Below are 14,101 nucleotides of genomic sequence, written 5' to 3'. Positions count from 1 at the left end.
ACCCTAGGCCCTTTCCAGTTTGAAGCCACCCCAGCGTCTGTGATGAGCAGTCCTTCTTGTTTGCGCAGTCATTCATTATCTCCATTACCAAAAGGAGAATAGAGGACAATTACATTGTTTGGACGAATCAGAGTGTTAGGAGGAGTATTTGTCATGGTGGCAGAGCGCAGCACCTGACAGGCCACGATTGATGGCCAGGAATGAGTGTGAGTGGCCAGAGCAGCCTCATAGGATGCAAATTACTGACTGTGGATTCCAATTTATCCTGTTCATTTTTCTTGCCCGTGCTGAAGACCATTAGTGGTTTTTGAAGCAGTGGAGGGGTCATTACTAATGTGGGTAGGCTTGAAGCAGGAGGGGGAAGGAGGGGAAAAGCCTTCTGTAATTACACAGCTTTCAGGAACAGGCTGGAGGCCCCAGCCAAAAAAGTGTCAACACCTCGCAATCAGAAAAATTTATTTTCATTTTATGCTTAACCCATATTAACTCAACATTATCATCTTTCTTTGTTAACATTTGCAGAATATTAAAAGCCTGGCTTCTATATTAATACAAATCTAGTTAACCCCTTTTGCTATATAGGGGATTTTGTTTAACCTAATGGCATTTGGGTTTGCTAATCAGCAATTGTGCACATTTTGGATAATGTATGCTATTATAGAAGATGAAATACCTGAAGAATAAAATCTTAGATGACTGAAAAACATTCCATCTCTCAAACATTGGAATGGTTAGAATGCTCTGAATGGAATACTCTGTTGTTCCTAATAGCACCCTTTCATAATGTTGATGGGAAATACTTATTAGTAAAGGCTTTCTAGTTTATGAACGACTGACATGCTAGATAAAAGTTTACTTTTCTGGTTAAGAAAACCCTGAATTGAGAGCAGGGACCTATTTAACAGATACGTTTTATAATTATGTGCACGCCATTACAGTGTCTCTTAAAGTAAATGTACAATTCTAAAATAGCAATCCTTGATTTTAGAATGAGAGAGGAGAATGTTTAGATAATGGGAGGATGGTTCATTATAGACATTGGTGATTTGTGATTAAAAACACTGAAATGTATGGCTTCTTTCTCTTATTGCCATGCTTTAAGGTAAAATGTAAAATTTCTATATGACGCATTGCACATAATCGACGCCTTTTGATGTGTGGCCATTGCCTGTGACCCTGTTCACCCAGAGCCGTAACCAGTAAAAATGGAAGAATCTTCCACTGTCCCTTAAAGGAGTCAATGTAAATACACTGTCAGTAAACTTTGTTGTAATTGAATCGGTTGCCATGGCTTCCAAGGATAGTTGTGATCATATACTCTCACTTTCCAAACTTTTACTGTCTATAACCTCAGATTAACTAGGAAATAATGAGTATACTGAGCCATCTCACAAAGATAACACAGAATAAGGGCTTCACATAGGTTTTCCAGGAGGCAAAGTAAATGGGCCCGAAACTAGTTTCCTTAGTGTAACTGAAATGATTGTAGATAACCCAAATTCTGACGCCATCACAAAAGCGCTTTACCTCCTTCACAGATTTAAGAAATTGAATAGCTGCAACACCTTGCTTTTTACGGCTGGCCTTCCAAAGGCTGGCAGGAACAGGGGGGCTGCTAATGCAGGTTTCTGGATTCTTGTCCCACCTTTCTCCATACACGATAAAAAAGCTGCGATTAGGAAAATCAAGCCGTAGGCTAAAGAAATCACAAACGGTCGTTTCATTCTTAGAAGTAAGTGACTCTTTCTTAACTTCTGATACATCTTTTAAAACGTTTGTTTTTTCATTAGCATCCGTACCCTTCCGAAGAGCAGAAGAAACAGTTAGCGCAAGACACAGGACTTACAATTCTCCAAGTAAACAACTGGTGAGTGACCCGAAAATCAATGTCTTTCTCCCATGGCTAAAATGAGATTTCTAAATAATTGTTTTCTTCTTTTGTTTCTGAAACAAATGAAATTAAGGAGGATAACTTCTGTGTTTCTACCCTGAGGTGTGAAAGTAGTACCTAGGGAGAGGAAAAGGGAATAGGTGAATGGTTTTTGTAAGATTTATTCCTCTTCTCTTGTTCTCTCTCTCTTTTCTTTTCTCCTCTCTCGCTCTTCCTCTCCACCTCACTTTTCTCATCTCTGATGCTTTAAAATTCTCGAATTAAACTGCAAATTCTGTTCACACCATTCCAGTTGAAAATTGTAACTCTGTGGGGTTTTTTTTTGCGCAGGCCTCATACAGAGCTATCAGTCCTGGGAAGATTTCTTTGGTCTTGGCTTTGAGGGGTGACGTGCATGCAGGCTTTTTAGCATCTCCTAATAGAAATTTATTTGCCTCATTTTTTTTTAAACACAGAAAAAAAACTGTATTTTTCCATTTTTACCTTTGCGATTTGACAGAGTACTCCTGTGCTGGTGCGTGGACCATCACCTTTTGTATGTGGCTTAGAGGGTAACTGAGGAAAAGGAGGGGCGGAGGATTAAATAAAATGATCACAGTGGCCAAGAAATGATATAGGAATTACTTATCAAAATACTGGCCCAGGTTTTATCAGCAGCTTAATTTTGTTCGGTACATTCTTGGGTGATGTTCAGATTAATTGAACTGACAGTTCTCTTTCAAAATTCAGGGAAAGTATTTGCACGGATTTCAGGCCTTATACAAACTTAATTACATGGAACTCCATTTTATCATTCTAATTCCATGTAGCAGAGGTTGTATTTACAAATGAGAAGTCTCTGCCTTTATTCACAGCTTTCCTTAATATATTTATCAAAGCAGGTTCATTTACAAAGTGCTCTATCTGTGGGACACAGGCAGGCAGACATTAACAAAGCTTTTAGGTTTATCAGCCTCGCTGCCTGATGAGCTACCCGAGGGTCAATTGATTTTGTGGTTCTGTGATTCATTTTTTTCTCATTTTTCTAGGATCACAATGAGAGACATGCTTGGAGAATTAGCCAGTTTGTCTGCCTTATCTGTCAGGCAATTTTTTTTTTTCCCAGGGAAGTCAAGCTACTTAAATTGGCCACAGGAACTGCCGTTATCTGACTTTAATGCACCCTATAGTGTGGATAGCATTTCAATTACACCAGTAACCAAAGCTTAGCTGCAGCCCTTTTCATGCCTAGTGCTGTACAGAAAGTGATGTGCCTACCTACAGAAGCAGAAAATTGAGTTGCCTTGCTTCTGTCAGGGTGATTAATGCAGAAATAAACTGCTAACCTGAAAAGAAAGGCAGAAAGAAAGGATAGACAATACAGACTTGAAATCACTTTAATTTTCTTCTAAAGATTGGAACTATGTACATTTAAAGATACCCTTTAGACCAAAAACTTGGAATAAAGGCTGTAATCTCCAGACAGGGATGTGTGTGTGATTATACGTTGATAGGAACCTCATAGTGGAGCTCCATATAATATATGTCGACATACGTGTTCTCATTTATGTTCCTAGCACAAGCTCTCAGTGGTCTAAAACAATAAAATGAATACACTCTGTGTTAACTATAGGAGACTTATTTGCCCCGCACGTTATTTTATAACATACTGATTACCCAAGCCACTTTGTATACAATGGTCCTTGATGTCGTTGATGTTGCTTTAGAATTATAATTTTTGTAAATTTAGGGCAAGTCAAGGGAGTTTGTGGTGTGAGTTTTTGAGAGAAATGAAATATTTCTACATTGATATTTGACATTGACATTTGATCTTGCTCTTTTTGAAAGTGCTGTTCCATATCATCCATGACCTGTACTTTTTGATGTATTCGTTACACTTGGAGAGTGAAGAAACTAAAGTCCTGTCTCTAAAGATGAGTGTTTCTCACAATTAGACACCTGGTTGGAACCTGGAAAGAGCACCCTTATTTTCTGAATTCCATTGAGCCCCAAGGCACGTACAAGGAGTTCTGTCGATGTGATAGTTTAGGTTTCTTGTTTCTCTGTAATTTGAGCTGTATTTGCCACACAATGCCAAGGGTTAGGATGTGACAGCCTATCACACAGCATACTTTCCATAATATGGCATAAACGTTGACACCTACATCTCTACAAAATAATTCCATCTTCCTAATTTTCACACTTCCTTCTGAAAAACCCTATAATCCTGCCCTGAGGTCCAATTCTTAGTTAATAGCTACCATAACTTTGATAATAAGGTGTGACTTATGAGGATAGTACAGCAAATAGCTCTAATAGACTACCAAGAATTTCATATAGGGACCGAATTTCTGGGGATTTCAGAAAGAAATTTGAAAGAAAACATCAGCTACTTTAGAACATTTTGAAAGTGTCCAGTGCCTTGATGAAGTCAGCTTCAAAACAGAGAAAGCCACCCAATGTGCTTTCAAAAGGCTGCATAATCACTGTTCTTAAGTGCAAAGTGAAGACTAAGACATGAGAAGAGTGGACTATCAACTATTTCTCCAGGCCCTGAGAGCTCTTAGCAAAAAAGCACAGGGATCAGAGAGCAGTTCCTAAACCTCATTCAGCCAGCTCTACTAGGCAATAATACCCACTTCTCTGAGCAAGGCCAGGACTTTAGGCTTATGCGCTGTGAGGCTTGTACTCAAAGAAATAGAATAGTATAGAAAGCATACAAATCAGAAAATCGTGGAAGACTTGCTTTCTAGTCCTGCTTCTCACTTACCTCTTAAAATAGAAAGGCCACATGAGGTCAGGGTAGTTAAGTGGCATTGTAAAATAGCATCTATGGTAATAAGCAATAGAACATGGCTCCACGCACTGGACGACAGCAATAAGCAATAAAAACAGACATGTTAAGATCAGTCAGTAATTTTAGAACAAATAAGCAAAAAGGAAGTTTAAGAGATAATTAAGGGAATTAAAGATTGTTTTATCTTAGCAGCCGACGTAAGAAATAATCTGAATGGGCTTTTCCAATCTATTTACAGTGGGGAGAATACAAACAGTGATGATACAACCAAATCAAAATGTGATTTCAGGAAAGGAGTGGAGTTTTTGACACGAAGTCAGTTATTCCGACAGTTAGCTCTCTGAAGTCCACACATAATCAATCCTCTAATTAAGACTTTTTCTTTTTAACGATGATAACCAGATCTTCAATGTATGCAATTCACTGCCAAAGCTAATCACGAGTGGTAAAACTGGCTTTCTATGCTGGTTAGTCGGTGGAGAGTGAAATCAGCTGTGAAACAACCCAAGTGCATGCATTAGGAGAGAAGCAAAGAAACGAATATCCTTAACCTGAATAACCTCCTCACAATGGAGAAGCAAACATGGTGTAAGTTGACTGAATATTGATTAAAACTCGAAAGATAATATAGCATGATAGGGTGAGCACTCAGGCTCCGGAACTGACCCTGTGGGATTAAAACCCTGGTTCCGCCATTTGTCAGATGTCTGAATTTCCACAAATTACTTAAGCCCTTTGAGCCTTAGTTCCTTCATCTGTAAAATGGGGACAATAGTTATATATATCTTATGTAATTGTAAGACTTCAAGAAATGCTGCATGTGAAGCGCTCAGCATGGTGCTGGCATGCACAATAGATGTTATCTATTGCTAAAATGTTTAAAAAATCACTAATTGTAAAAACGAGAGAGAAATATGATTTCATACAATGATATCAATAAAGAAGTCATTAAATAGCTTACAAACTAGAATGGAGATTTCTTTCAGGGGGAAATAGACAGATTTAAAGGGAAATAAAATTTTAGAGCAGACAACTTACTGTGCATAGCTTTTATATTAAACAAAGATAGACTTTTGTAGTTTCTTACATGATCCTTTCTTTTTGTGGTTCTTTGATGCTAGGGAGGTAAGATTAGGGAGCCCTAGGAGGTAAGTGGCTTCAAATAGCTGTGAAGGTGAGACGTTTTGAAGGAAAGTTTTGGTTCTTAATGCTCAGTTATTTCCTCAGGTGACGTGCTTACAAGCTTTCATTGACAAAGTTTTTTTAAATCATTTTTTTAATGAGGAAGTTCTTGCTTGGGTGATTTGTTGGGATGCATTCATACATCTTTGACAATAGTAATCATTGAAATATGGGAAAGTCTTAACTCTGAGGATTAAAATCTCTTACACTAAAAATACTGTGAGAAAAATCCTGACATTGCCACGCTCTCGTGTAACTTTCCTCAGTGGTACATCAGAATTACAGTATTAATTTTTAAGTTCCTATTTCCAGGTTAATTTTAAAAGGAAGAAATACTGTACTTTCAAAAACTCATGTCACTGCAGTAATTATATTTTATCTACATACCAACAAGCATAATCCACAGAGTGACTTATTGACAGAATACAGGTATACTAGGAATAAAGGACTGACTTTCTTGATAGAACGCTGTCTCCAGGGCCCCAAATAAAAAATGCATGAAACTTAAATTTCAAAGAACTTTCCAGTTGAAGGTACTTCAGAGAGTTCCTTTGTGCAATAGATTAAATGTCCTTGTATGGCCTGTCAAACTGGAGATATTAAATATCTCGGTCCTGTTTGCCCCACCTTTCCGTCAATGGTCTTATAACAATCTTTCGAGGTCTAACAGCTTTTAATAATGGCACACCTGCTTTGTAGACCTTCCTCATGGAAGGCGACAGTTTTGTTTTACCTGCTTCAATATGGCCACATTGACGATTTTTCTAGACTGTGTAGGAGCTCGTTCAATTAGGACTAAAGAACCGTGCCGGGAGAGTTATCTTGGGAATCAGTTTCTCTTTCCAGCCTTCTTCCTTTCCCTTTAGGAAGGCTCATTAACTACCCAGGTGACTCGGTTTTCTTATGTGCGAAATGGAATGATGTGGAGACAAAAGAATTTGTGTGTGAAAACAGGTTGTAGGTTAAAAGTGCACTGAAAAGAAAAGGTAGTGTTGTTAGAACTTCCCAGCCCTGATTAAAATATGGACAGGAACAGAGTGCTAGCCTAAGGAAAGCAATCATTTTCCTCAGGAATCCATCAGTCCAGCTAGATCTGGGTGCCCAGATGCTTTTCTTTGCTGCTTACACGTGAAGGGCGATAACAGTGTTCGAGGTGGGTTTCAAGATAGGGGGTCAGTTTCAGGCCCTGTGTCAGTGAGACTCCAAGCTCAATTTGAAGCCTAATTAGTAGGAGGCTGGGTAAGCGGTAAAAGAGGCCACACTTCTTTACAGCAAAGAAAAGTCATTTTCAAAGGTGTGTATGTTGTCATTCCACGGCAAGGAGAACAGACACCAGGAAATACGTTGTGATATTAGGACATCAAGAGTAAGCTGGGAATTGAGTAAAATAATTTCATAGTAAACATATGGAATAATTGGCCAGTGGTGCAAGAAATCTAAATGAGGTACAGAGACAGCTGGACACTTTTATCTCAAGAGAAAAAGGATTGAAGGGGAGAGTGATAAACCAGGGAGGTGGAGTTGAGATAAACCTAAAGGGAACAAGCCTGCCGGACTAAATATCCTCTCTCTGCTCAGCAATTTCCTCCGCAGCCATTTGTTAAACACATAGCTGCCGTCTTTGGTGATTATTTCCAAGTAACATCTATGTTTCTGAATAAAAATCCATTTGAATCTCAAGTCAGATTTGCCAGGTGCTAGATTCATTGTCAGCATTTAATGTGCTGAAACTGCCGATGCTGAGGAAATGAATACAGAAAAGCATGCTTTTGGACTCCAGTTTGGTGAGCTTGAGGTGAAATGCTTCTCTTTCAGATGGTCTTCCTATGCCAGAAAAATCAGTGACCATGGAAGGAAGCAGAGATGCCAAGGGGTGCCATGCCAACCAGCCCCATGAGGTCTTTGGCTAAACCAAAGCATTTTCTTACCAACCGTCGTTCATGGGGTTGAAGAACTGAGTTTGTGGCAGCGATAGGGTTTCTAGTCTCCTTTCCATCTTTACCCAGATCCCAGTCACTTTGTCTCCATGGTCATATTACCATTTCTTGGGGACCCACAATTATTTCTGAGAGGAAAACTAAAAGGAGGAGGGAAATTAGACTAAAAGATATGAAAAGAAAAACACACATGATTAATGTTTAACCAGAGAGATTGCCCTGAAATTTAAATGAATTTCATTTTGCTCTCTCTATAGCAAATGTAACTGGGGGTGACCAGGGCATCGACACCTGGCCTACCAATTTTGAATAAGAGAGAGTATTACCATATTTTCCCATACTTCTTGCCACAGATTCGTGAAATCCCCATGCTGATCTGAAAACTGAAGATATGTATTGGACCTAGGCAGCTGTACCTGCAATCCATTGCCGTGTCAGATCAGCATTTCTACACACCTTCTCTCCTGGAGAGATGGGAGTACCACTTCCAGAAATTGAGATTCAGTCCAAATTTGGGCAAGGAGCTCAGACTCAGCAAGAGCCTTTTAAAAGTAGTAAACAAAAGGCGTAGAGGGGGATATAAAGGAAGGGGATGCCAGCGAGGGACTCAAAGGGAGGTTTGCTGCAATCCTTTACATTCAATTATACCAGCTCCTTTGTGCTTTTCCCTTTCGCTCTGCAAAGAAAGAATGAAATATGGTTTTCATAGCAAGCTGGCAGCATTATCTCAGGATGCATATTTCTTTGCTGGGTTGGAATGCCAATAAGGAGAGAAAAAAAGTTCCTCGTTTAGAGGAAAGTACAGTGCTACAGAGAAAACACAAAACAACAAAAAAGGAATGCAACAAGTTTCTGAAACAGTTCCAAAAAATGCCCCTTAAAGAAAATATTTAAATGAGAACTTTTTTGAAGATAAAATTTCTCATGCTGAAAGTTACCATTTTTCAAAAGTCTCTGACTATGGAAAGAAATTCGGCCAAAAATGTAGACTTGTTTTGATATTTGAAGATTTTTAGAATTAGCCCCTTCTCTTTCATTGATGAAGACAATAAACTCCACAGACAAGGCCTGTGTTAGGCACAAGGCTCTACCTACTTCTGCACTTCATTATACCAGTATTTGGAAGAGAGACAAGGTTTGCTCAAATAAGTCCTTTATCCATCTCAATTGGCATGATCTACATGGTTTCTCAAAATAACACAGAAATAAAAGTCTATGTTACAGTGGGTTGCATGATTTTAAAGTAGGATGGCATCGACTTATTTTTAAATAGGAAAAAAAATGAAGATAATTTATTGAAAATATTACAAAATTATCTTAAAGCAACAGATTCAGTAAGTATTCCTAACCCTAGTCACAGATGGATAAAGCTGTATTTTTAAAAAAGCATTGGAAAAAAAGGAATTTTCGAATTACCCTCTAACTTATTTCTAGAAGGCAGAAAATAGCAAGGGGCTTGTAAATGCAAAGTTTAAACAGAGCCCTTAAATTAGAAGCTATTAAAAGGAAGGTATAAAGATAGGTCAGAATATGCCAATACCGTGTTGTTTACTTTCTCTAATTTTTTTCACTCTTAAAAATAGGAGTCTCGATGGTTACAGCCTGGTTCTGAATTCTCAGGCCTTTTCCCACATTGGTGTCTTTTCCAGTAAATTTTTTCCTCATTTCTTCCTTTACCCACAGTATAGAGTGTTTTTTAAATTTATTTCAAAAATGCACTCTGAGAGACATAAGTACTTTATGAATAGTCTTTAGACCAGATCCTCATTCACTTCACTCATTCATTCATGTATTCATTCAATGGAGAGTGGCCTTCCAAAAATTACTTAATTGAGAATATCCTCTGTTAATGAGTAAATGTAGGTCCTATTAACCTCTTGATCTTAGAGATTTGTTTTGTTGTTGTTGCTATTGTTTTTATTGTGTTGGATTTTCAAGGATTAGAGAGCAAGCATGGGCGAGGTGGCACCACCCAATGCTTGTCTCAGTAATTCTGCCAAACTCATGACACTCAGGGCTATTTCCTCTATTCTCTGGAAGCAAGGAAACTCATTTTTATCTGCAAAATTATTAGAAACCTGTGTAGAAAAATACATAGAGATTTATTTTTTTTTAAATTTTGCTTTCTTCACGTCTTTTTCCTGCTTCATTGCTTTATTGTAATCATAATAGAAAATCTGGCTTCTGGTTTATTTGGTTTTTGTGCATGAATCAGAATTATTATTGCTGACTGATCATTCGGTATAGACTTGCGGCTAACTCCCTACCCTCGTCCAGAATTGTTAATTCTGCTCTCAGGTTGAAACACATGCAGGGTTCTTTTTCTTTTTCCCTTGCAAGGTAAACATCGAGAGATCTGAGATTTCCCGTCTGTCTCTAGAAACAGCTTATCTTTTAGATAAGTCCCTGCAAGCTGAGGTTTCAGGCTGTTTAATGTTGACCTCTTGAGTTCCAAACTTCCTTAAAGCCTTTAGATAAGCAAAAACTTTAGCAGTAATTACTAAAGGAGTGGTGGGACAGTGGATTAATCCCCAAAGATCTGGATTCAAATCCACCTCAAAGCCCACAGGTGAAAAATCTCTTTAACGGTCTTGGCTTAATGGTTTCAGCTCAATTCTTGAGAAGGACCAGGCCATTCTTGACTAAGGACATATCATAAGAATGACTGCCAGAGGATTTCTTTCTTCATTATTGATCAATAGAGCTCCTTCATAGAGATGGTCACAGATGTTTGCATACTTTCACTTACCTGATATTGACATTTTGGCAATTTCAAGGTTAAACTCTCACCTTTTTGTTTTTTGCTTTTTGTGGGTTTTTTTTCTTCTTTTTTTTTTGCTGAGGAAGATTCACCCCGAGGTAACATCTATTGCCAATTTTCCTCTTTTTGCTTGAGGAGGATTATCCCTGAGCTAACGTCTGTGCCAATCTTCCTCTATTTTATGTTTGGGTTACCAACACAACATGGCCCCAGACCAGCAGTGTAGGTCCACACTCAGGAACCAAACCTGGGCTGCTAAAGCAGAGCATGTCTAACTTAACCACTAGGCCGTGGGGCTGGCCCGAAACTCTCATCTATTTTAAACCTAGATTTTGGATATTACTTCACTTAAAAATTATGAAACATATGGCAGCTTTCTTTGTCTCTGCATATTGATTTTTAAAATTCAGAGAAGTACCTTCTTCAAGAGATAGGACTCTGATTCCACTAGTCTGATAAATGAGAATACTCAAAGTAATGTAAGCAATGAAATGCCTGAGGATTTCACTGGGCAAATTGGTCTTTTTTTCTTTAAATTGTGGATCTGATTCTTATTGTTTTATTTGTCAGTGCAGTTGAAAGGATGCACGGGTATTTTTGAGTGCCAAGAGCAAATTTCCTCTTCATAAAGGTGTCTAGAAAGTCACACAATGGAATTTGGTCACAGCTGGTTTATTTCCTGTGTTACCTGAAGCCAAGTTCGATAGGGTAAATTCCAAATACTTTCTTAGCTATGAGTTACTAAATCCTGATGGTCTTGGATCTGTGTGACTCAGTCTGGCTCTTTGCTTTGCTAAATATGCAGGTTTCCTGTTATCCTCCGATGTTCCCATGGATTCTGTGTTTTTGTGTTTGTGTTTGGTCGAATGGGCTGGTGTAGAAGAAGAATATTAAAGGGAAAAGTAGAAACTCCCTGAATGGTAAAAGTCATACGGATTACCTTTCCTGTAATTTTTTCATAATGAAATTACTAAAGTAATGTCAGTAAACAGGAAACAAGTGAAGTGTAAAATAATTAGCACCAAAGGGAACTTAATAGATTACTTATTAAAATCCATAGACTGATTATATGACCCCATCAGGTCCAGGGACCAATGATCATGTGACTCAGTGTGCCTTTTCTGAGGTGAGCACCCCCAATGCACTTTGTCAGCTTACTGGCTTCTGACATTAAATAAGCTTCAGGTATGATTTATTGAGTAGCCTTTTGACAGGAGCGAGAAACTGAAATCTTCTAGTCCTTGCTGAGCCTCAGCTCTGTTTTCATTACCTTCTCCAAGTATTACATTTAGTCAACTGAGTTATGTGTAGTTCTCGGGGAATCTCTCCTGCTCCCAGAAGTCATTGTTCCACTCATAATAAAATTAGGCTATCAATTTGCCACAAGAGAAACACTGAACTTCACTAAATTATTGCCATGTGTTTTGTACTAAAGACAAAGTGATAACAATTAAGAAAACAACCACCCCTGGATTCTATTTTTTTAATGGTGTGTGGGGAGGAGCAACGTTGGCTCACAAGGGAGGTCGTGTCTCCCTTCTACATATTACAAATTTCATTTTCCTTAATTAAAAAATGGGGCTTATGTAGAATGAACTGGGGGTTTAAGTGGGGAAAGAAGAAAGAATGAAACCTGAGCTGAGTCCTAAATAATATGTCAGAAAATGACAACTTGGCTCCCACAAGACTATTTCATTTGAAAGATTTGCTAGGTTACATTAGGCTCAGATAGGTTTTTCTGGAAATGGGGCCATAACCCATAGACTAAAAATATGCCCCAGTTCCAAAGCTCTGCAGATAACTCAAATCCCTACTTTGGTTCCATCATAGTAACGAGTATTCTGTAGCTCTCATTTAGCATAACATTTTCAGGATGTTGTGTCCCTAGTGATTGGAACATTAGCTATGATGTAAGAGTGTCATGTTTTTAGAGTATCAGCAGGAACTAATATTCTGTGGTCTCAATTCATCTTCTACTAGATTAATTAAAGAATTGCCAATAATTTGGTCTCAGAAGGAAAGCTTGCCTATCCCACACCCTAAATAAATAATGCCTGCCAATTTACCATCAAGTTGGTGATGAAATAAATTCAGAATTTTAGATATTATGAATAAGTCAAATTCCAATAAACAGAAAATCTTTATAACATAAAAATATTTCCAGCCCCAGGCAGTATTTCACTAATTTTAAATAATACTTCTAATGACACAATTTTATTAAGCACTGGGAGAAGCTCCATGCGGTGTATTATAATGAATTTTATCTGTTCTGAGGAGAAACAGGTAAAATTTCTTGAGAAAATCGGCAGTTCATGGAGATGATATAGTTTTCCCAATAACACCAGTAAATCATTAATACACACAAAAAAATGAGGACTACCATTGCTAGACCCCTAAAAACTCTTCCATAGGCTAATAGCAACACTTGCAAATAGACCAAAATGGATCCAAAGAGAAAATGATTCCTTTAGTCATCAAAACAGAAGAAAATTAGGTCGTGCTTTATGAATGAGAGCCCTCGTCTTTGGCTATGTTTCCAAACTAGTGGAGGGTTTGAAATAATTTCTGGACTGACTTGGGTTTTTGTGAGGGTTTTTGCCTTTTGAGTGACAAAGGGATTATTCAATAGCACAGTGTTAAGCTCTTCGTAGGGGCTCATAACTTCTTGCTGAATTGAATTCAAATAAGCTAGAGAGGAGGCGGAAGAGGAAAATGCACATGATAGCTGAATATTGAGGTGAGAGAGTGACCACTAGCGTGCCATTTCTTGGAGAAGATTAGATTTGAAGTGAGTTTTGAATCAGAGGAAGGAAGTCTTGTAGTAGTTGGAAAGAAATAGTATAAGAGACCATGAAAGTGGGGAAATTGAGTAAAGGAATCTAGGAGGAAACCAGCTCTCTATCACTAGAGAAAAAGAAATTTGCAGGTGTGTGAGGTACAGTGAGAGAGACAGACGCCCCAGTCCACAGCTATATGGGAGAATGGCATGGAGCAAGGTCCGGTGTTCACACAAAAGATGATTCAGTGTGCTATGTTAAAGGGAACTGACTGGGACCACAGCAGCTTGGGTCTAATTCCAGCTCAGAGCATTTGCATGGTCTTGGGCAATTTAGCCTTTCTCGGTATCTATTCCTTAATCCATAAAAGAATGGGGACTGGGTGATTTTTAAGGTCCTTTCTATCTTTAAAATTCTTTTATTTTATGATTCTAAGCCTGTGAACTGAAAAAAAAAATCTAGTCAAAGCAAGTGAGATGAAAAGGATTTTAACCATTGTATTTTGAATTGATTAGAAGAAAGGGAGAGAGACCAGTCACAGTAGACTATAGGTGACTGAAACAGAACTTGAATCAGAGATTTCACCATTAAAATAAAGAAAAAGCAACTGATTTTATCTCTATTGTTAAAAATGTGGCAGGATTTGGTGACTAATTCAGCATGGGGTGCGAACAGAAAAAGGAGCCACAACTCTGGGCCCTGTGCCTTGGGGAGAAGGGCTTGGGGATTCTTTCCACAGTGACAGCAGATTTGAGTGGGGCCTGATGATTTCTCTGG

The 14,101-nt window shown here is 38.3% G+C and overlaps 1 protein-coding gene across 9 annotated transcripts in view; it reads left to right on the top strand.

The window, feature by feature from the left end:
* MEIS2 (Meis homeobox 2) overlaps positions 1-14,101 on the top strand; it is a 202,517-nt gene that overhangs the window by 141,678 nt on the left and 46,738 nt on the right. For all 9 annotated transcript variants that reach the window (XM_046654220.1, XM_046654219.1, XM_046654217.1 and 6 more), the window contains one exon: positions 1,791-1,867. In XM_046654220.1, coding sequence (XP_046510176.1) covers positions 1,791-1,867 — 77 coding nt within the window. The remainder of the gene's footprint in view (positions 1-1,790; positions 1,868-14,101) is intronic.

This window comes from Equus quagga, chromosome 2 (assembly GCF_021613505.1).
Source record: "Equus quagga isolate Etosha38 chromosome 2, UCLA_HA_Equagga_1.0, whole genome shotgun sequence".
In the NCBI taxonomy this organism is placed as follows: domain Eukaryota; kingdom Metazoa; phylum Chordata; class Mammalia; order Perissodactyla; family Equidae; genus Equus; species Equus quagga.
The sequence above is the reverse complement of the archived record's forward strand: the minus strand, read 5'-3'. Positions and strand labels throughout refer to the sequence as shown.